Raw genomic sequence first — 23,653 nt, 5'->3', positions numbered from 1 at the left:
AAACAGCCTGCGACACCTGACATTGAATTTAATGCAAAAGTAAAACACAGAATGGGGAGAAAAACAAAAGAATCGTCTTGCCTATTTGAAAGATAAAAATAAATATACTTAAAAAAGATTCATCTTATAAATTCTCGTGACCAGTGACCTTTTCCTGCCGTGAAATTATTGATGAAACCTCAGAAGAAACTAGAGAGTTTGGTTGCTTTCCCCCATAAATGTGGTGAACAAAATAACAGAATGACCTGTCAGTATAATACACAATACAGTTCAGCAGCAGCACAGGCTGCAGCTTCCAAAATGATCACACAGTTGAATCGACCCCTCTATAAAACAGTCTCAATAAAAACGAAATGTTCATTAAAGCAGGATTTATTGCAGGGCAGTTGTTTTAGACTGCAATAGTTTCGGCAAGGTATCAGTTAATAAACTGGCAAGTGAGTTCATTTTTGAGAACATACACAAGACATTTTTTGGTAAGAGATTTTAAATGAAACACTGAAATGCCGAATTATAAAACAGCAGTTATACTGTGTATACGTATCAATGAATGTGCATGTAAAGGTTAGCCCAAATATCCATTAGGTTTACTTGCTACTTCCAGGATTAACAACATTGTTTTATGTTTGCCTTCTGGGTTCTAAGTTAGTGTGGTGCTGTCTCTCAACCCATGTGTGTCTGTCTGTCTGTCTGTCTGTCTGTCTGTCTGTCTGTCTGTCTGTCTGTCTGTCTGTCTGTCTGTCTGTCTGTCTGTCTGTCTGTCTGTCTGTCTGTCTGTCTGTCTGTCTGTCTGTCTGTTAACAGCAGGAGACAGCTTCCCTGGGCAAAGCCATCTGACTCCAGTCCGTAACGCTTAAACAAGCTTGACTGGAAATGAGTGCAGACAAGACGGGATTGTCTGGCCTGCTCGATCAATTAGGACAGAGTGGGCAGCACAGAGAAGGGCAGAGAAAGCATGCAGTGCAGCACGGCTTTCAGCATCCTCAGAATTTGTATAAAATGTTAAGTGCATTTTAGAGAGCATGCCAGACCAAACATTAATCTCTGATGAAACCAAATCCCTCTAACAGGAACCATCATCAGACCCCAAACTCCCCCACACACCTTCCCAATGTAGGATCCAAGATCTAGACTGGAAACAATATATTCCTCTCTCAAAATCTTCTCTTCCCGCTTGTAAAAGAGACAAAGAGGATAAACTGTCGAGCTTCAGGGGAGGAATCTTAGCCAAGTGACCACATCTTTCCTCTAGCAGAGCTCTAACGCTATATCATTGAAGGAGAATGAGGAAAATAATATAAATGAGGTACAACCTAATGCAGAGAAAGGATACATTTTGAATTATTGTACAAATGTTTTCCACTATAAAACAGTAATAATATACACTGACATATAAATAGAGATGTTACAATACCATTTTAATCTTTCCCAATACTGATTCTGGTACCTGAGCATACATACATGTTCACTGTCTAATAATATATATAACACTGATCTGTCTTTGCTTCACAAATACATTGTTTACAAGTGGGTTTTGGAAGTCTTGGAGACTTATGATATTGGATGCGAGGACATCGCCATAATTTAGTGAATTGAAACCAAGGGTGAAAGGGAGAAGAGAGCAGGGAGAAAAGAGGCAGTTTTGTCCTGCGGTGCTGTGATCAATCTTCTACTCCAGCATTTTGTTACAACATGCAGCAGAAATCCTATCCATCCATACCCTTCACTGGTTTGAATTGGGATTGAGGGGATTTGGGAGGCAAGTGGTGATCTATATTTGAGATTGAATAAGCTGAAATGAAAGGTTTTCTGTTTCCCCCATAAGCAGTTTTACATAGAAATATGTAAACTTTACTCAGCTAACAAGAGAAATTAGCTCAAATATCAGTTGAATCTGAGACAATTTAAAGTGGCACATTTCTAACTGTATCCCACTGTTCATGGAACAGAGTTAAAGCAAACTATGAATATTGATGCACATTATTTGAATCCAATGGAAACCATTTGACTTTTTGAATATGAAAGGGAGCCATGGGAGTGATGGTGAGTGATAAAGGAGTGCAGGAGGAGGGAGATGTCAGACACTTGGGCAGATTATGAGGTTATTATCTTTAAGAGTGAAAATTGATACTTTCTTGTCTATGAGTGTGATTAAAGGGTTGTAAATATAGGGAAATCCAGAGCTTCCTCCTGTTCGGAAAAGGGCTTTTCACTGTATACAGTTCACTGCATAAAAAGTATCATGAACCTAGGTTTCTGATTTGATATAACTAATGTTCTGTGGCTTGAATTTATAGTGTCATATGTGTAAACTAGTCTACATTTGGTTAGCAATTGTGATTGGTTCCACACAGTGAGACATACAGCTTATTAATTAAACACTTGTATCGGATCGGTACTTTGTATCAGTCGATGTCCGATGCCCAGGTTTGACTATTGGTATCAGGACTGAAAAAGTTGGATCGATGCATCCCTTCCTTTTAATAACATCATTTTTATGTTTTTGTGAAACCTGACAACTGTGGAGCAGAATTGAACCAGGTGGGAACTAAAATCTAGGATTAAGATATGCCAAAGCCAGTTCCACTAACCCTTACAGATTTACAGACGTGCCTCCTGTTAACTTCGCAAGGACTCAAGACCGTCCCACCGTGAAATCAGAGAGAGTTTGAGGGCTCTCTAGTTGAATTTTTCAGCAATTTATGCACTCTTTCTGTAACCCACATCCTGCTCAAGGGAATAACCAACAAAGCATAGCGCTGTGAGGTTAAACCACTGACGGACTAGGGGTTAAGGTGAAATCCATAAATCACAATGTTCCTGATTCAGGTCCAGCAGGGGGCCATTGATGATTCTTCTCTAGTTTTCTTTCATCTCTCTACAGACTGCTACCTATATAAAAGCATAAAATGGCCCCCCAAAAAACAAACTAGGAGCATAAAAGAACATAAACTAAAGGTTGACAAATACAGTTTTCATTCCAAGATAACCAGAGCTATGTGTTTTTGTCTTATGATGGCATGATGGTGATTTTCATATTGGTCGACTTGGTCCAAAAGTACAGTTTTCCTTAATCAGGGATCGAGCATGTCACTTCATGTCATCCAGTTTTTATTGCCTCTTATAAAGCTAAAAAGATTAAAGGAAATATAAAGTTGTTGATACCAAAGGGAGCATTTAAAATAAGTGATATGTGCCTTTACAAATGACCTAGTCTAAAGTACTTTCTAGTAGTTCTACTACTAACAATGCATGCTACGTTCTAGCTTGTCACTTTCCTGACTCCATCGATCAGACAGTGAATATAAAATGTCAACTCTGTGTTGATTAATCTCTGTTTGGAACCTTTTTGTTTTCCATTTGAAAGTGTCAGCTTGGATTTTCTTCAATGGCTCTTTCCGAGCTCACTGACACGTCTACGCTCAAACAATAGAACAGATGATGATGCATTGTGTTCTATTTTGACAAGAGAATACAATAAACCATATGTACTGTAGACTGGGAGTTACATCGCAGTGTGTGTGTGTGTGTTTGTGGGTGTGTGTGTGTGCAGATCTTCCCTTGGTTTTTTCTATCAGACCACAGAGAGTGTGACAAATGGATGTGTCAGATCTTGATGGAGCACTGTGATTGCTCCGCTAGGCACAAAGCTATTACAAGACTATAGACAGCCCCAAAGAAATAATCCTGTTTCAATCAACCACATATAATCTGGGAGACAAAGAACGATGTTCAACTGTTGATGGAAAGAGTCGGCCTCTCATCCTGAAGGAATATTATTTTCTAATGCAGAGATTAAATCTCAAAATATTTGTGTACAATTTGAAACAGAATGTCACAAGGAAATGATATCTTGGAGATGGACAATAGTACTGTGTAGAGCTGCTTCAGTGACACTGAATAGGGGACTGATTTCGAAGACCTATTTGTAGTTCACAACTCACCATGGTCAAGCATATTTTTTTTCTGTAGATTGTTTATTAGATTAATATAAAACAGAGCCATCAATACATTATACTTTTGGTACTTTGACATAGAATTGACTATTCAATTAAAACATACTGTCATCAGTGCCATAATCTGACTGTTTAAAACAATTACATAAAACCATAAAAGCTTACACATTACTTTACACCAACATTTAAACAAATACAATGCTCAAGATTTGTAAGGCAAGTTCCAGTGCAGATTTTTAGAACCTCGAAAATTAATGATTACCAAGTCTTCCTACACCACAGTGAAACGATTTCTCCACTCAGACATCTCAAATGTCAGAGATGTTATAAAGATGGCGTGTCATTTAGTGGGATTATGTACATGGAGCCTGTCGGGGCTTAATGGCATTAAAATAATTTGAAACAAAAGACAGATTTTAAAAAGTTTTATTAAAAGGTAGAAACAACAGAGCAGAAAGCCCCTGCTCATTTACAGCACCAGAATCAGTCACAGGATCGTGTGTGACTAGCATTATGGCCACAATGCAGCATCTACAGTACAAACATTAACAAATGTGCTATAATTGCTGGTTTAATCTCTCACCAGTATTACAGTTCTTTATGTCCCTGAAGGAAATGATAACCAATGCCGTAATTACTTCACTATTACTTCATGTCTGTTGCTTATAGGTTAGTCAAACATCTGGCTGGTGTGACCGAGCTGTAAGGTCTTTCTTCAGGGGCTGTGATCAGCCTGCTGGCACTGCAGTAAATTCATTGCCAGTAAAGTGCAGAGTTGAGGTTCAGGTATGGAATACAGTAGACATGCCACATTGTCACCGTAATATATTTTTCTGATGCAATTCAAGAGAAACAGACAGGAGTAAACAGCCTAGTGGAGATAAAGCACTGTGACCTTGAACAGGTTTCCTCCGTCTGTGCAACCTCAATGTTCTTTTGGAGTTCAGGTGCACATGAGGATGTGAGCCATAGCTTGCGCACACGTGTGCCTGTGTGTGTGCATGAACAGAGAGATAGAGATGAAAGGAAACTCCCTGTATACCTTAACGTTTAGAGCAAGAAACAAAGAGAAATATCAATGTAAGAAATCACTTTGTATGGCCCTGTTTCTGTGAGTGTCAGTGTGTCTCAGCAGTCTGTCCCCTTATTACAGAGTTCTTAGTCAGTATCCTTTCTACCTGACTGACAGTTCTGCAGTTACAGAACCAGAAACAGTCTCCTGGTTTTACTCTGCAGTAGGTTTTACCAAACCAGTTTTCCTGCTCTCCGTAGTACAATAACAAACTGTTTAACAATGCAAATTTTACCAAATTATTTGATTATGTTATATTAGTCTCCTGTGATAATTAAAGGAAAATAACAATGAAGGATCATAATAACAAGTCATATTTTTTTCCCAATTTTTACATGTTTCCATATACCAATATTAAAAGCAAGAGTTAAATACGGAACTACAGAAAATCTTTAAGAGACTATTATTACAGCACTGTATACATTTGCTAAGATACAAAAATGTCAGCCTGAAAAAACATTTTCGTTTTTCTGATTGCATATGACCGCCAATGACTGTCTGTCATATTGGCTGTCCTACTTTCTAAATATATAACTTCTGATCATCTGCGTATCTCTGCTAATGCATGATGGACTGCAATGTTTTTTGCCAACATTTGTTGGCTCAAGTTAAACCAAACACACACACACCTATTTTTTTCCCTTTCAGTGCATTGACGTCAATATGCAGCAAAGGTAGGACGAGCGGAGAATGGGAGGAGGTAAGGGTGGTCAAACTAGGGTAGAGTGGCGTGAATCAGAAGACACGGGGAGAAGAGGACAACAGAATCAGAAGAAATGGTAGACATACACTGGCAACTTAAGAGAGAGAAAGCTATACCTGCAAATTCCAAATATATGAGGGGCCATGATCAGCTGCTCACATCACCAGAGAAGACCACACACCTTAGTTAGTTAGTCTTGTTGAAATTCAAGACTTGCACATGAAAAAGTGGTGTCACAGAGTGCTCCTCTTACAATAACCTATCTTTGGCTGACACCAACTTGCAGAGGGCTGCATTAGTCAACTCTCATTTTGGCCTTTAGGTTACTTAAGGCAGTAATTATAATTAGATACAGCTGCTATACTCTGCCACAAGCTCTATTTGTCATTTCAGTCAGCAAAAGTGATATTCAGCACCAAAAAACCTGCTAATTGTATGTTTTGTGCAATGCTCTTTAATAAAAAAATAACAAGCTAAAAGATGATTTCAGGGTGTTTAAGCAACCATAAAACAATTTTAAAACGGAAACAAGATAGAGAAAGAAAGATATGAATGTATTCTAAGATTACTAACTAAAGCGTACATAAGACCGAATCTATAGATTTTTTAGTTCAAAATTAATTTCGCTTGATATTGAATCCCGCCCAATTCTGCGTCTGATTGGCTGGTACTCGTTGCTTACATTGGTTGGATTGGTTAGGTTCATGCTGGAGGGGTGAGATTGGTTCAGGTTAGAATATCAGGGTAAGGCAATTGGAAGCAGAGTAGGTTAGTATTGTATTAAGACAGATCTCTGCACACATTTTAACAAATAGTATTTTTCAAATAGTATTGATACCTACTTGTACTGTCTGAGGTTTATTGTTACGCGCCAATAGATCACCTAGCCAACTTTCTTGTATGTTGACGTACTTGGCAATAAACAGCTTCTGATCTGATTTTGATATGAGCACTTATCTAGAAATGTCTTTATTTAGATTGAACTATTGACCTGTTTGTATTTGAAACAATGTTCAAGATTTCCAGAGCTTTTCACTCTTCAAAAGAAACACAAGCCTGTCTGTCTAAACCCTGCCTGCCTTACAGCAACATGTTCTACGTCCCATATTCACGTATTCAGCTCCTGCCTTCAGCAAGGCGCTAATAACCTCTTCACTCTTCCCTCCCTTTATTTTCTCCTCTTCTTCCCATTTGCATCCAGCCAGTGTCTCAATCCCCCTCGCTTCCACTGTCTCTCTCTACCTCAGCCACACTGTATTCCTCACATGCTGAGGGTAAGCCCAAAAAAGCTGTCAGAATATGTTCTGCTGTCAGCGAGATGCCGAGTGGGAGCGCATTAGATATTGGCCTCGGTGTGTCCCTGACAAGAAACAAGCCAATTAAGGAATCCCCCGGCACTGCTTAAGCCCAGTTATGGCAGAGGTCCCGTAGACGAACACTGGTGTGCTAAATCATCATACCTTTTTTATATTAGAGCCTCCGTGGGGAGAAGTGGAGTGATTCAGGATTATTCCCTTTTTTTTCTCTCCATTTCGCAGCGCTGCCGGCCATCACTCAGCAGCACGCCTTAGAGAAGTTTATCTGCGCTTTGAAGGACACTGATATACAGATTTCCCTCTCTCTCCTCCTCTCTGTTGTCCAGGGCTCACACTCAAGGCTAATAGTATTAGGTATGCAGGAAGTACTTTGAGATAAGCCTCAGGTCGTGTAGTTGCAATCAATTACTGTGGTTAAATATTGCAATAAAAAAGATTACGGATTAGTATTGGGGTGAAGTAAAGACGCTTGAGAGGGCGTGCAAATGTTTTCTTGAGTGTGTAAGCAGTTGAATGTGTGTTTGATGTGTTAGTCATCTTACTCACTGTGTACCCCCCCCTCCAAAAAAAAAAAAACCCTCAAAGCCTGAATCTGACGGCAATCCTCTGAAAAAACTTTCCCCAAAACTGACAGACCGATTTGTTCACAGGACTTTGTGTCAACTAGCTGCTGCCGGAGTTTACTCATGTAGCACTGGGAGAATGATAAAGAGAGCTGGGTATTATTGTGGTGCATCGTCACTCAATAACACAGTGGGAGGCTCATGGCAAAAGCTTCAGTAGCGAATTCACAAATGATTTGGAATTCCAAAACTGTATTGATACTTTTCTTCCCCAGCCTGTAAATCACGATCAGTCCATTGGTTTCTACTGCGTCAGCGTCCCGCCTCAACAATGTGGAGTAAATGGTGTCGTTTCTGTAGTCAAACTCGATGCTATAGATGAAAAGGATATATGACTTATAATATGTTCAAACATCCCTTTTAACACAAAATACGAAACCATTACATGTATGATTCTTATAATTATTAAGACACATTACATTACGACGCTGTTTCAATTTGTTAGATAAAAACAGATAACTCTTTCTTCAATGGTATCAATCCCTTCTCACTGTGTCATCTTACTAGACACAATTGCAATCAATAACAGGATTCAAACGTTGCTGAATTTTGGGGCTTTATGGCGACCATATTTTCATGGAGTAACACACACGCTGAAGTGCCTTCAATGAGCAGTCCAAGCAAGTTTGGTAAAGAGGCCTGTTTTCAGCAGCAACTAACAAAAAGAAGACACATTTAAATATTTAAACATATTTAAATTGCTTTTTGTTTTCATTTAAATCCTGCACTAAAACTATAATACAGGTGATTGTGATGACATAGTAGCTGGCTGCTATGAAAGAAAACGCCTTAAAAATGTAATCTGCAACCCTTCAATTCTTTACGAACACAAACACACACAAACTCTGAGACAAATGACTTGCTCTGAGCTGAGCACTTGTGAGGTATTGAGGTTGCACAGCCTAATATTTGACTGAGCAGTGTTATGGCAGCAGTAAACCAATGCTCCAGCATTGTGCTCCCCGCTTACATAATGCTGCGTTTATATGCCCCCGGTAGATTTGACTTATTGGCTGCTTGGGATCGCTGACAATAGATCAAAATAGGATTATTCCCTCCCTTTATGATGGACAAATCTCGCTCTTTGTGGTCCAACCTGCCTATGCTCAGTTGCCATTATGATGTCAATGAGTGGAAACAAAAGGCAACATTTGGCATTTATAATCCCTTAAAGCTGTTTTTTATGTAATTTAATAAATAAACTGCTGCTCTCCCTGCTCCCCACCCACCACTGGGAAATGACTCATGCATATTTCAGCAGTGTGTCTGCCCATTCTGAGAGGAGCTTATTGTGGCTGCATGCAGACGCCAAATCAACCCTCTTTTCCATCTCCTCTCTCCTGTCTCTCTCTCATTCACCCCATCTGACGCCCTGTTCTTCATCACTATTCAGCATTTCAGAACATGGAGAGAAAGACTGAGAATAGAGACACACATCTTTGTCTCATGAAAACAACCTCTCTACATCTTTTCCACTGAAGAATCAGCTTGCCGTTGGCGTTTTCGAGCACGCACAATTATCAACTTCTACTGGAGGACAACTTTGCAGAGTCAGAGTCCTTGAAAGACAGGATATAGATCAGTTGCTGTTCAATATGCATAAATCTAATGAGTAAAAGCTTTGAGGGTGAATGTGTTTTCTGACTCTGACAATATTCCCACATTCAGTAAAGTCATTAACAAACATAACAGTCCTCCGTGCATGCTCTCCCCTTGTGGGCCAATTGAAACAGGTCTATTTATTTTCCACTCAGAGCAGGTAAAATAATCAAAGGGCACCTTGCAGTGAAGGCTGGGCATGACCAAGACATATGATGGTGTTTACAGTGTGTAAACATATGTTTTTCAGCTTTCCAGTGAGCTGGAGATGCCTGGGGTGTGGACCTACAGGGAAATACATTCATGATGAGGCAGACCATGCACAATTCATTAATTGATGGAAGTGTCTCAGTCTTTTCCTTTAATTTTCACTTTAATGAAAACCATTCCCAGGCAACTGAGATAATTACATGTAAGTATGCCCATAGCGAGGAATTCATGGTCCAGCATTGCTAACAAACTCTTGCACAACCCAGACTGACAGCTAAATCTTACCTTTAACTTACCATTCCTACAGAGTCTCTCAAAGATGTGGCATTGTGAGCATTAAAATCTCAAATCTGTTTAGCTAGGAAGTGTTGAAAAGATGAGGAGGAGTGCTTTACATTTTTACGGTTTAACCTGCTCCAAATAATTATTATATTGTGCTTCAAACTTGGCAGAGGCTGGAAAACAACACATCTTTTTTTACAAAAGAAAATATTTAATGATGCCCATCTAGACTATAAAGGTAAGTGAACCCGTTTATAAATAAAAAAATAGATAGAGAAAGAAGAGGTGTTTCTTTTAACACCAGAACAAGCCTGTGAATCATCACATTTTCAGGCCAAATCAATTTGAGTGCAATCAGGATATGCTAAAAGCTCATACTGAATAATTTTACAGGTAGTTAGCCAAACAAATATATATTTTTACTCTGTAATTACGGCGCCTAATAAGCAAGTGTTTTAGGCCTAGTTATGTAGATTGGTAAAAGTAAAGAAAAAGAAAGTAGGCTAAAAGAACACAAAGAAACGACTTTTCACTGTGACAAAAGTAATTGGAATTTAGGACATCTGCTCCTGGTGGAGAACATGGTTGCCATTTCTTTTGATTATGACATTGAAGACCTTAAAATCCTCTTAACGATAGATTTTACATTTTGTTCATTTGGATGAGGCTCTTAATCACAACATTTGACAGTGAGAAAGTAGCTCTAGGGCTTCTGCTTCAACACTTCAAAAGTGTTGGGACTATGCAGAACAAATGAGAGAGAGGGGGAATGACACCAGTGTTGGAGAGGTGCTGAAAATACTAATTTAAAGAATGCGAAAGTGTCCTGTGTTTTAATGCTGGCAGGACATCATCGTGTAGTCTACTTGTGGTTAACCTTCCTCTCCAACAAAACCACTCACCTTACTCGCTTTACAAGGGTTGTTTACTGGCTTTTGATAAAACCTCATCCATAAATATACAACCCAATTTCCACTTCACCTTCAAATTCATATCTCACGACCAGCTATATTCCTGGCAGACTCATCATCAGGTAATCATGTTGGAGCAGTTGAAATTATTTTAAGATGAGCATTGGGCCGGACTGACTGACAGCCGTTCATATCCGGAACTCGAACCAGTGTGCGACTCTGATAGGCGGCTACATGGTGTGCTGCTGTATCGGACTGATACCAGGCTGTGTCTAATATGGTGGGGATTGACTTCTTCTTGCTTGCTACCTGGTAGTGAAGGGGATTTAAACTATTTTACCTCCCCAGATCTTCACACCTTCCCTCAGGCCCTCTCACCTCGATGCCTTAAATATTAATGGTAAATCGGGAGGATAGCGGATGAGTGAGGACGGGAGAGGGCTGACAGCTTAATCATGGAGGCAGCAGCCTCCCTCTCCCCTCTTCCTTAACGCTGTGGGCGGCTGTCACCACGACCTACATGATGTAATCACCTCCATAACCCTGATATGGGCCACCAAGGGCCTTGCAGGGAGAGATAGAGGGACAGAGAAGGGCTAGGGGGACCTCAGGGATCTTCCAGCAGAGGATCATATAGAGTCAAAACCCATGGAGACTTTATGTGCTAAGTGTGGAGTTGTAAGGAGAGTAGAGGATGGAGGAAACACTGCAAAGCTCCAAAAAAGAAAGAAAAAAAGAAATTGTGCTTACTGCCAGGCCTCTCAAACACTTAAACACAACCTAAACAAGAGTAAGCTATTAGAACGGTCACTGTTGCTTATTTTTGCTATTCAGTCTGCTTGTAGTCATTAATCATGTTTTTATTTTCTCTTTTATAGTTCTTGCCCTTTCTCATGATACCATTTTTAATTATCACATACCCCTGAGAAAGATGGAACCGTGAGTTAAAGATGGACCCCTATTTGAAAGTTTGGTTTTCAGCTAGCTATTATGCTATCTTTGCATTAATTTGTGTTGCCGGAACTGCAAGTAAATGTTGAACACTTTGAGCCCTTGGCTTTTTACAAACACATTTATGGCACAGTCACTGCATCTTAGCAGGGATATTGAAGATAACAGAAAAAAAAACGTCAGTGTTCTGGGCGTATTTTTTTATAGTTTTTTTTTATTATTATTTTGAATTTTGGAGTTTTGGTACTACAGAACCAATCATGCTTCAGGTGGCGCACTAGCATTAGCTACTCACACAATTTCTGCTTTCACAGTAAACATGAATGTAAATGCAAAAAACAACTAAAGAAAAAAATTCTTAACATGGTTTTCCTCCTCAACAGACTTATTTATACATCTTTATTATGTCCTGAGAGATTCCAAGTCATAACATATGACACAGATCGAAATAGCGCCCACACGCAGTAACCTCATTGAGTAAAGCACTTGACATTTTGTAAGACACTACATAAAAGAAGGTTAAAGCCCCAAGCATTTTCCTGGCAATAAACCATGGATTTGTTACACTTATACCCTTGAAAAATGGGGAGTTAAACGTTGTCAAACAAGGACTTCTTATAGTCAGAGTTGCATGGACACAGTTGGATAGCCGCTATACTGTTATCAGTCTCCATCTTGTATCGGACTGTGCTGTAGTTAATAGGCATGGAGACAAAACCAAGACAATGGAGTTGAAAAAAAGGTGGAGATAGGCCAATTCGGCATTTGTTGTTCACTATAAAACAAGAGCCAATTTCAATCAGTCCCTCAGGTATACTGACAGAACAGAAAGAGAGAGGTTTTGATGCAACATGAAGGTTTTCGTCTGAGGATACTACAGTGTGTTGTCAGAACATCTATATTTCATTATTATGATACCTTCAGTTTGGCACTCACTGCAGTTTCCAAAGTTTTGATTTTCAGTCGGACAAGATACTTTTGAGGAGCTGGAGGCATTTACTGCCAAAACAAAGTGGGCATACCCTTTTGGGAAATTGACTGACCAAAATAAGAAACAGGCTAGCAGTTACTGTGTCTCAAGTAACTGAGCGACAAACAGAAGTGAAAGGGAGACTTTCACTTCTGTTTGTCAATCATTTGTCAATTCCTTTGGCTAACATTTAAAGAGTGAGTAAAATATTTCTGAGACCCTAAAGGGACAAAAACAATTGGTATGGGAAGATTGAACAGCATAAGGGAAGCTTCCTTAGAGACTTTTGCTCACTATCTTTCTCCAAGTAATAGTATTTCCCATGTGGACAAAGGGGTCTGAAAAAACCAGGATGTGACTACCAAACAGATCACGGCTACCCATTCTGACCTGTTAAAGTCAATATAATTGATGTCATTGATGCAGATATGGTCATGCATCTTGAACAAGGTGCACTGGAAAGTAAGGCCGAAGGCAAGAGTTGCTCTCCTTACCCCGTTTATAGGATACGTCTTCCAGCCAAGCTCTCCAAGCACAGATGTCGTATCCAGCAGCACAACTGAAATGGGAAATAGAGGCAAGAGAAAAATACAACCATTAGCAATCTGTCAAAACACAAGTCCTATTTTCACACGGAAATTGAAATATCAGTCATAAGCATGTTCATTTAAAAAATAAAAATAAATTATATTAAGAGAAATGAGTTTCATGGATGAATATTTATGAGCATGGCGGTGTATACAGTCGGAGCAACACTTTTGCCACTTGGAACACAATTTTTGGACTGATGGATTACAGTCAGATTGCTGTCAACAGTCCATTCCCTCCCCTGCCATCCCTATCACAGCTTAACTTCAATCTTACGAACAACAATACGCTTTTCTTCCGCCTATGACTAAACCTGTTCAAGAGATATAATCAGCGATAGTTCTATCCTAAACTCTTCTCATTCCCTCTGAATCTGTGTTTGATTATGCTAATGCTCAACACCCTGGTATGGTTTGTAGGTATGTAAATTAGAGCTTTGTTATAGATGCTTATTATTATGCAGTGACATTAATATTGGTACAGCATGGTTTCATTGTCAGTTCACTCTAACCTTGTAGGAAGTGTTAAACAGCAAAGCAATTTTACACTGGAACCATTGCCATCCTTGAAAATATTTTGTCTTGTTCTCAAGGACAGAAGATTTAATAATTCAGGAGGAACGTGTTTCTCACAAAGACAAATGATTTACAGTGAAAAGGAGCAGACTTGGCTTCCTGGATTTACTTTCAGTGTGATGCCAATATAACTCCATTAAATAAAAAAGAAATGTGTTTACCTTTGCTTGCGACAACATTAGGGAATAGACAGTAGACACAAATATTGTTGCATTTTTAAAATCCATAAATATTACATGGAGCCCATCCAGTCACCTTGTCAATTGTGCCAAAGACAGAGTACGTGTGAAAATACATTTATGTACTAATTATGTGTGGATGCATCATGAAGTAGGTGTAAGGAACCAACTGGTATTCAGGGCGAGAGCGATAGCTGGCAGAAAAACACTAAACTCAAAAGGTTTGAGTCGAAGCCAATTATTAGTCTCACGTCATCAAAAATCAGTCGACAAACATCTCATCTTTAAACGTGTCCTTGAGTAGCCATTAGATCTTAAATGTCAAGCTGTGAACCCCACACTCTTTATTCTGACAATGATTTCTGACAGATCATAGTGTATTCTTCTACTTAAATAGCAACTGAGTTTTAAGTGTCAGTCAGTCAAGACTGTCCACTTATGGACAGTAAGTGGTCCTTCAGGGGCTAATTATGCCATCACAAATTTCTATCACTGAAAATATTTCCTGACTAAATCTCCATAAACATAACTGCTTTGGGATAGACAGTTATAACAACAGAATTTTACATCAAAGGAAGCATTAGTTTCAATAATTTTGTATTATCATTTGCAAATTACAATGTCAAGGCAAAAAAAAAAAAAGATGTGATATTTTTATCTGTGTGTTCTCTGACAAGATAAAGGCAAGCACAAAGGATGAAGGGACTGTTTTGATTCTCTCTGTTCCCGTGCTATGAGCCAGTACACCTTTGATGGAGCGTGGTTGACAGAGATTGTCCAAGCATCTGCTCACTGCGCTTTTCATTGTGCGTGCCTGTATGTGTCTGTCATATACAACTAAATGCTCCTCTACTTCCATCCATCTCCCAGAGAGCTGGTATGGGACACATTGCAGCGACACAGTATAAAACCTGTTTTGGATCGAGCCAAACAACCTATCAGGACAACCAAGAGATAAGAAAACTGTCCAGGATATGAGAGCCCTAGGTTGCCAAAAAATACGGATTGATACTCACCGAGTCAGAGTGGTTGAACAGCAGAAAGTATACAAAAACAATGGAAGAAAATTCGTCCTTATTCCACGACTTTGTAACTCTGTATTTGCGAGGTGCTTTTTAACACATAGTCTCAAATATAACAGCTGCTAACTAATTTACAAAATATTCTTTAAAAAACTAGTCAAGAATTCAATATAACCTGTTCAACTTCTGACGTAGATTCTGTCATATAACTCTTTCATGGAGTTCCACTTGTCCAACAGCAAAATGAGGAATTGTTGAAATTCATTATCATTTTTGAATCCATAAAATATATCCAAATTAAGGAACGCCTTAAAGCAGAATAAATATAACTTTTGGCCACTGGGGGCCGGGTAACATTCTGTAAACAATTACATATTATCACCTTAAAAATGATCATGTGTGGGGAACTTGTAAGCAAACAGTTTCCTATTCACACATACAGAGTATATAGTATAAATAAACCAACATTGGCATTCATTTGGAATCGTGTTTCTGGCCACCCACTGAAACTTTGTTTCTCGTTTACCCTAAATCATGAGGGAAATATCTGGCTCTTTAGCTCCTATACACTCCTCCATGTTCACCAGCTACTTGCTAATTGTGTCTGTCTGCTGTTTGGTGCTGAGCAGGTAGTGTAAAATGAGTTTATTAGAGCTCTGGTGCTGAAAACAGCTGCCTGCTGCAAATGGGTCGATGAGATCAGTGAAATTGATCAAAACAGTATAGTTGGCAAAAACGAAAACAGTAATCTAATATCATTTTAGCCATTATTAATATAGAATATTGATTAGACTATATTATTATACATAAAATTGATTGATTATTGTATTGATATTATTATTGAATAAAAAAAGTATATGTATCCTTAATGTTAAATCCTTGTTTAACTACTTAAGCACACGTTTTAATGCCCTCGGTCTCATTTCCCCACCAACCAAAAACCCAATTGACATATGCAAGGAGAGGTAAAAGCAATGAGCTGCTGAGGTCATGTTAATGGAGCGGGAACTCCTGGTGTGCCAGAGAATGTATTCTAAAACATAATGGTAACCGTGCTTCCTGTAACCTGGGCTATAAGTGAAGTTTTTAAGAGAGCGAAATGTGTTTTCCCTTACATTTAAAAGGCAGCACTACAGAAATGTTATCTGTAAAAATCCATATTCTGTGTGAATGACTGACAGCTGGGGATTGGTATAATCAGATTTTCTGAGCAAAAGGGAGGACACTGGGAAAGAGACATACTGTGCAGCAAGAGTACAAGAGAAAAGAGTGAGACATGTTCAAACAGTAGTTGACAGTTTACCAGTCATATCTAAGGCCTGACCAAAATGCATTTTAATTAATACCAATAGATTTTTGATTAAGCTGTCTGATTAATGTTATTAAATGATGATATTTGACATAAACGCCATCATTATGGCCGACATAAAACAATTTACTCCTCCTATTACCTCAGCAAAGGAGGTTATGTTTCTCAGTATAGTTTCAAGGGGACAAATACACAAATCATTTTTCATTTTCGTTAAAATTGTGAGATAGAGCATTCGGCCTTTGTGAAAGGTCTGCGCTCACAGAGTGACCTTGTAGATTTTGTTGAGGAAGTTTGAATTTCAGGTTGTGCTTTTCTATTTGTTAGACCATGTCACATTAAGTGCTCATGCTACCCACCAAGTTCTTCTTCTGTTCATTCCAGACTTGAAGACATACAGTTAATCAAATCATGTACTGCAGATGATGTTTCATACTAAAGACTTTACAAAAGCAAACAGCACATTTAATCAAACCTGCTGAACTATATCAATCTGAGCTAAATATATGAAAATGTAGCCGATGACGAGTGGAGATGATTCTACTGATTGACTATCCTGTCCAACACAGCAAAGATAAGTCAACATATCCTTTCATAGTCTTCTCCCAATCTTGTCCTCTCTGCTTTGCTAGCTTAGTTTTTTTTTTTGTCTCCATCTGTGCCATGTCAGTGCCAGTGCCAGGCTGGAGGACTAGCTGGCAATGCGATGGTGTTAATGGACACCATTAGACTACCGTGGGCAGGTAAGCACTAAGCAGCGCGGTCCCTGCAGGATGGCCTAATTACTGAGAATTCGCCGTGTTACTCACTGCAGTGAGCAGTTTCACACTTCACTTTGCTATAAATAAAGAACAGCTGATGTACATTAGGACGCAGTGTGGTGAAGGATCCCAAAGAGAACATTGCACTGTTGGGTCAAAACCATGTGTTTCAACATTATAAGAGCTAAGAAAACTAGTCTTGATGGAGAAGTTGTACGAAGTGTTAATTTCAAAAAGCAGCTGCGAAACTTGTAAAACTTGTAAAACCCAACAAACTGTGCCCCGGTCTGGCGAACAGACAATAGGGGATGGGCCCCAAATGCACACAAACGCGGGGAAAGAAATTGATTTTAAACAGTGTTTTTCTTTTTAAGAAAAAGTCCAAAACAAAACTTACAAGAGAGGTCAATCCAAAAGTGAGTAACCGAAAATCCCCCCAAAAAACAGAATGGGCAAAACGACATGAAAGAGAATCAGGTAAATGCACGAGGGCACGGACTATTGCACGATGGATACAAACAGAAAACATAGCAGAGGAACCAACAACCAACAGACAAAAGACAAGACTGTATATACTCCAGACAACAAGACACAGGTGGGCAGACACAAGGGCTGGCTGAAAGCTGATAGGTGGAAGAAACAGTAGGGAACAGAGCAATGCTGACTGGGCAAATCCAACACAGGCCATCCACAGAAAAAAGGAGGGAAAACCAGAAAGACAGGAAGTCAAACAAGCACAGGAAAAAAAAGAGGCAGGGAACTTCAAAATAAAACAGGAAATAAACTAAACCGAAGCCAAAGATCATGACATTCTGTATATTGAAGTGTGACAGTACAAAGGTGCTAGATCTGCTTTGGAATGAAACCCTTCTTTGAATTGACAATGGAGGAGTTATAGGTGTGACCTAACAACAGCGACTGAAAACTATTTATTAATTAAAAGCTTTTATTATTGCAAAATGTAGTTACAGAGTTACCAGATAATGTGTATGTGTGTATGTGTGTTCATGTGCACATGTTAGTACACATTTGTGTGTGTGTGTGTGTGTGTGTGTGTGTGTGTGTGTGTGTGTGTGTGTGTGTGTGTGTGTGTGTGTGTGTGTGTGTGTGTGTGCACTTTTCCTTTACTGTTGTGCTGGCTGGGTGGATGTCTACTGAGCAGTGACTTTGCGTACATAGCCATCCATCCTCTCTCTCTCTCTCTTCCTCCATAGAGTTATCTTTCAGCGAGGCACCCACAGACCCTGCCTGAAGCTGAGGGCCCTTTGGGACTTCCACTGGTTGGATATAAATAGAACATGAGCTGGCCAACTCATAAATATATGGAGCTACAGTAGAATGATGACATCTCCTGTCTGGCCTAAAGCCTTCTCAGGCCACACAAACACCTAAAAATAACTACAGCCCGCACAAAAGACCCAAAGCCAGACTTAACCAGTGTAACATCATTTAAATGAGAACTGGGAACAGTTTGAATGTTCAGACAACATATACCAGTTATCTTCACCTCGGTCAAGAAAACCTACAAAAATGGCTCTTTTTGGTGTGTTAGGGTAATGTGTCTCCATAGGACAGTCCTGAATCCAAAAACTACCTGATATATTAAAATATAAAAAAAATGGCCTGAATTTAGAGTGGCTCTTAAAACATCCATTAATGTGGCCGATTGGGTAAATTATATTAATGTGCTTCTTGCAGCACATTGGTTTCTTTTGTGGAGGAAGATTGAATAAAAAAAAAATGTTATGCTGTTGAAATGTTTTTTTCTCTCTTGAACTATGATTCAAAAAGCAAAGCAAGCCTTACTTCTAAACAAAACCATTCAATTTGCAGGCTCGCTACTACCCATTTCGCTGAAGAGCAAGTCTTGTTAAAAAAAAAAAAAACAACAGCATTTTTCATGAACAGAGATTTTGGTGAGTATTTAAGTGAGGATTGGACACTGTCATTTAGTGGTTTAAACAAAGCGCTGGGCTCTCAACAGAGGGGATGATATGCTGTGTAATGGAAGACTATCCATAGCAGAGTAAACCTGACAGGCATGACAAGATTTTGAACACGCTCTCCGCTCCGCACTATGATTAAACAATCAACATCCAACCCGTTCTCACTCCTTGTTCTCACAGCTTGATCAGTGGCCCTCAGGGTCCGACACACAGCGTCTGCAGTGACGGGCTGCTCTCAAATGTAAACCCACCTGCATCATTATTAGATGGTCGGAGAAAGTATGTGGGAGCAATAAGTCTGCTAAGGGCGTGTGGTATGGTTGATGGATAGAACAAACAAACAAAGGACTTTCACCCATGAGTCCGCTGTTTATGTCCAATGTAAACCAACTTTGCCTTAGCTTGTCACATCAATTGCTAGTCACGTGACATGTGGACATATGTTAGTCACGTGAGTCGCTAGAGTCCCTGACTTCCAAAGCTGACCCTAAAGGGGTACCTAGGGTGTCACCCGCTGTGTTTGCAAGTGAGAGATTAGTAAAGGGAATTAATGCCAATAACATGTAAATCATCCATTCAGCACTCAAGTACTGCTGCTATAATGTTGAGCATAAGTATGTTGCAGTTATTGCCACAAATCAATCAGCACCGAAAACAGGTGTTTTTAATCTGCTTTCAAAGGCACAACATCTGCAGTGATATCATTGATTAGGGTGTAGCTAAAATTGCCTACAAGGTGCAACAGCAGTCTTAAATGAGATATGCTTTAAATCACCTTTTATATACAGCAGTGTATATGTATGTTACTCGCAAGTAAGGGACCATTTTAAAGTTTTGTTTTTTAAGATTTTACGGCAACGGACAATTTTTCCATTTTATAATTCATAACAATTACATCGAACAATTAAACAGCATCCACTGAATCATATTTGCTTGACTATTCATGACTGCTAGGACTTATTTCCCTCAAGTGCAGAGTATGAAGTTGATCTTGCTCACCAGGCAGCCATAATGCTCAAATACAGTACAACTCAACAATCGTTATCATAATGCAGGGATGCCTTTGAGGAAGTCAAGCACTCACACGACAGTCTCCAGTGTGAAATCAATTGAATCTCTCTAGGTAGGGGACCTTTGTGGAAAGCCATTTTATTACATGTAGCAGCATGTGCTCCACTTAATGTAGGGTAGAAACAGCGGTAAGTTAAACTTGGATAAAACTACATTTTACAGCCCTAACATAACTTACTAGTATTTGCACAACCTTTTATATATAGGAAGAAAAATCTGAAGAATATCCCAGTGTAAAAACAGATATTAAATTGATTGTTTTTTAATTAGTTTTCAGTATAAACTCCAATGCATGCACACTGAAACTGAAAATGTTATATATACACACTGTGGCTTGTGAGTCAAAGGTGGGGAGTTAACGTTTTTGTGACTACTGTGGATTGACTGATTGATTGATTTTCCTTGACAGCGCACTGCTGGTGAATATCTTGTTCCTCTACAGCAGTGATTCTGATCTTGGTGCTCTGCGGGTGGTGCCAATGAGAGCAAAAGCTTTATACAGCCATCCACATGAATAAATGCAAAAAGCTGCATTATTTTGACGATGATTTCATATATCCTTTTGAGTCTTGCAATCTATAATTGTAAGCAGCCAAATCGACAGTTTCCTCCCATGTGCTACTAACTTGCTTTCAACTTTCAGCAATCCAGCAATGAGTCATTTAGATGCATTTGACCAGCAAAAAAAATTTGTCTCATGTGGTGCTTTAATCTGACTCCCATTTCCCAAGGATGGATTGCTTTCTTGATTTTTCACGCCTGAATCTCTGTCAGAAAAACCTCCCAAAAAAACCAATCTGAACAATGTCAGAAGTGTGGAACAAAAACATCATCTTCTGATTTTCTGGGTATGAACAATCTTCTGCTCGGAAAAATTCTAAAAGGGCTCAAGTAATCAGGTTATGAAATGAGATTTGTGAATGTTCATTAAAATAAATATAGCTTCTTCTGACTTCACAAGGGAGAAAAATGTGGGGGAAAAAAGGCTAATAAAAGTAAAGATTATGAGAAGAGATCTATTGATGGGGAAAACAGGCTTGTTCAAACTTGGCAGTGAGTGAGTAGAGCTTTGTTAATAACTGTCTGCAATCCCAGTAGGGTTGATGTGAGGGATTATCTGATGTGTTGCTGTGAGCGGAGGCACACAGGCGAGCAGCAAAAGGTGATTGGTTTTTATTGTTCGCCTAACAGCTGACATCTCGCCCAATTTTGTCTGTGAAATCCCCAATCTTTTGAGTTCTGTTTGTCCGTGTTCATACGCATCAAACTACACTAAAACGCCCCTGTGTTATGTAGCTGAGCAGGAAAATCTATTTTTTATTTATTTTATTTTCCCTTTTAAAGGTCATGGGGTGGCTTGATCTCAACATGAATTGGGCACAAAGGTGGAGAAAGACATTTGCCTTCATGCCCCTTCGCAAATTAGTCTCGTCAATAACCACACCAGCCGATATTAAATTGCCCTCAACAGGCCACACAGCTGGAACCTGAAATTATTTTGGCAAAAACAATACATTGAGAAAAAAGCGTGATGTGGCAAGCTGAGAAACATAAATCCATCACCCCTTTAATGAGGCACTTTTCTTTGTCATCTGAGTTATCATCAGTTTTTTTTTCTTTCTATTCTGAGCTGCACCACTCGGTTGGTACTCAAGGACCTGGTCCCAGACCAGTCAATATGAGAGACTAAAGTACAATAGAAAGCAGACATCAGTTCAATCATTCAATCTGTGGCAGAGAAAAACACAGAGTGAGGCTGTTATGTAGCAGCTGTCCTGGCGAACATGGAGTAGCATCGCTCTTATTGAACTGAGAGAACAATAAAATATAACCTGGGGGGCAGATCCCACTGTGTCCCGCACAATCAATAAGACTATTTTAAACCTCACCAATGCTGCAGCTGCGTGTGTGTGCACATGGAGACACGGAGGTACATACACACACACACACACAAGCTTGTGACCATACCCACACACACGAACACTCGAGCATCACATAAAAAGACAAGTGGAATGCAAGCTTATGCAAAAGAAGTGCACATGCAGGAGCGATGCCCAGTGTGTACGATGACACGCTGACACTGTACCAACACCACATACTGACACCATGTGCATATAGGAGCAACACAAAGTGCACACACAAGTACATTTACACATGCACATGCATACACTCTCATGATAAGTGCTTCTTTTGGCAGCTCAGAACCTTTTACTGTGTGTGTGTGTGTGTGTGTGTGTGTGTGTGTGTGTGTGTGTGTGTGTGTGTGTGTGTGTGTGTGTGTGTCTTAACACCCACAGCACAAAACATACACTCGAGTCTGCACTCAAACAGGCGCACGCACATTCTCACTCTGTCACCCACTTAATGATTCAATCTGGGTCTGCTCTGTCTTACTGTCTACTGTGTCTGTCTGTCCTTCTGTGTGTGTGTGTGTGTGTGTGTGTGTGTGTGTGTGTGTGTGTGTGTGTGTGTGTGTGTGTGTGTGTGTTTGTAATGCAGAGTGAGTAATTAAAGAAGCCTCAGGGTTGTCACTTCAGCAGCTGATTTCCATAAAAACTGTATTTCATTTTATTATCTGTTTCAGTGTAAAACTGAGCTAAGACAATCCACTGAACTCCACTGGGAAATAATAAACATTTATTCAAATCTGGATGCTGACAAGGTGCATTCGTGTGCAAAGTGTGCGAAATAATTGAGAGTGACCATATATATTTTATTCCACAAATACAACAGTTCTCATTGTCTTTGCGCACTACTTGCATGAGCATCAATAGTGCAGTGATAGTTTTCTGCCGTGTTTTTTCCAGTTTATTGGTTTAACATCTTACTTTTTTTGGAGTATGTTTGTCACTTTAGTGGTTTTTACATTGGTTACAACAGTGCTGCATGTTTCCCCAAACAGTGTCCATATTAAAATGTTTGAAATGAGGGATTAGATGGGGGAAAAAAAACAAAAAAAAAACATTGCAAGAGTATCAATCTAAACAAGTGCAGGTAGGAGGGAATCATTACACTCACCTTGGTTGCTGTAGCCGAAGCGAGTGAGGGAAAATCCAAGAAAGAGTGAAACGAGGAACAATCTGTTTCCGAAACTCATGTCTGCTGCAACATTTACCACCGGCTTTAATGAGAAAAAGCGCGGCTGGATACTCCTGGAGCACCGATCCACCGGTCCTTACATTCGGGTCCGGTTTCAGTGAAGTGCCGGGTGATGGAGCAGGAGGAGATCCATACCTGCAGGCAGGCGGCGGCGGCGGCGCAGAACGGACAGGTTTTTGGATAAAGTGGCGCAAATATCTAAAGTGCAATTGCAATTTTCAGACAGGTCAGCAACACCTATTGGTCGGAAGAACTTTGCAGATTTCCCATGGAGTTCAGTCGCTGATGGTGCATGGTTTTCCAAAGATACTAAAAAAAAAAAAAAAAAAAATGTCCTTGTCAATCTCGGTGCGTCTCCGTTGCGCACGGAGTCGTGACGGACTTTTTTTTTAGAAACCCCCCCTGTGATCGCAGGAAGCAGTGTGGCGCAGGACTTCTGGCTCCTCTGTCTCCAGCCCGGAGACTGCAGCAGCAGTGGGATGGAGGCCGGCGAGCAGAGGAGTGGTTTGG

The 23,653-nt window shown here is 39.7% G+C and overlaps 1 protein-coding gene across 1 annotated transcript in view; it reads right to left on the bottom strand.

Annotated features, from left to right (window-relative positions):
- Positions 1 to 23,141, bottom strand: part of LOC129105006 (ephrin type-A receptor 6-like) — a 140,351-nt gene extending 117,210 nt beyond the window's left edge. The window contains exons 1-2 of the mRNA XM_054615870.1: positions 23,063 to 23,141; positions 13,088 to 13,152 (exon numbers count right to left, since the gene is read on the bottom strand). Coding sequence (XP_054471845.1) covers positions 13,088 to 13,152; positions 23,063 to 23,141 — 144 coding nt within the window. The remainder of the gene's footprint in view (positions 1 to 13,087; positions 13,153 to 23,062) is intronic.
- Positions 23,142 to 23,653: the final 512 nt, after the last annotated feature.

Source organism: Anoplopoma fimbria, chromosome 16 (genome assembly GCF_027596085.1).
Source record: "Anoplopoma fimbria isolate UVic2021 breed Golden Eagle Sablefish chromosome 16, Afim_UVic_2022, whole genome shotgun sequence".
In the NCBI taxonomy this organism is placed as follows: domain Eukaryota; kingdom Metazoa; phylum Chordata; class Actinopteri; order Perciformes; family Anoplopomatidae; genus Anoplopoma; species Anoplopoma fimbria.
The sequence above is the reverse complement of the archived record's forward strand: the minus strand, read 5'-3'. Positions and strand labels throughout refer to the sequence as shown.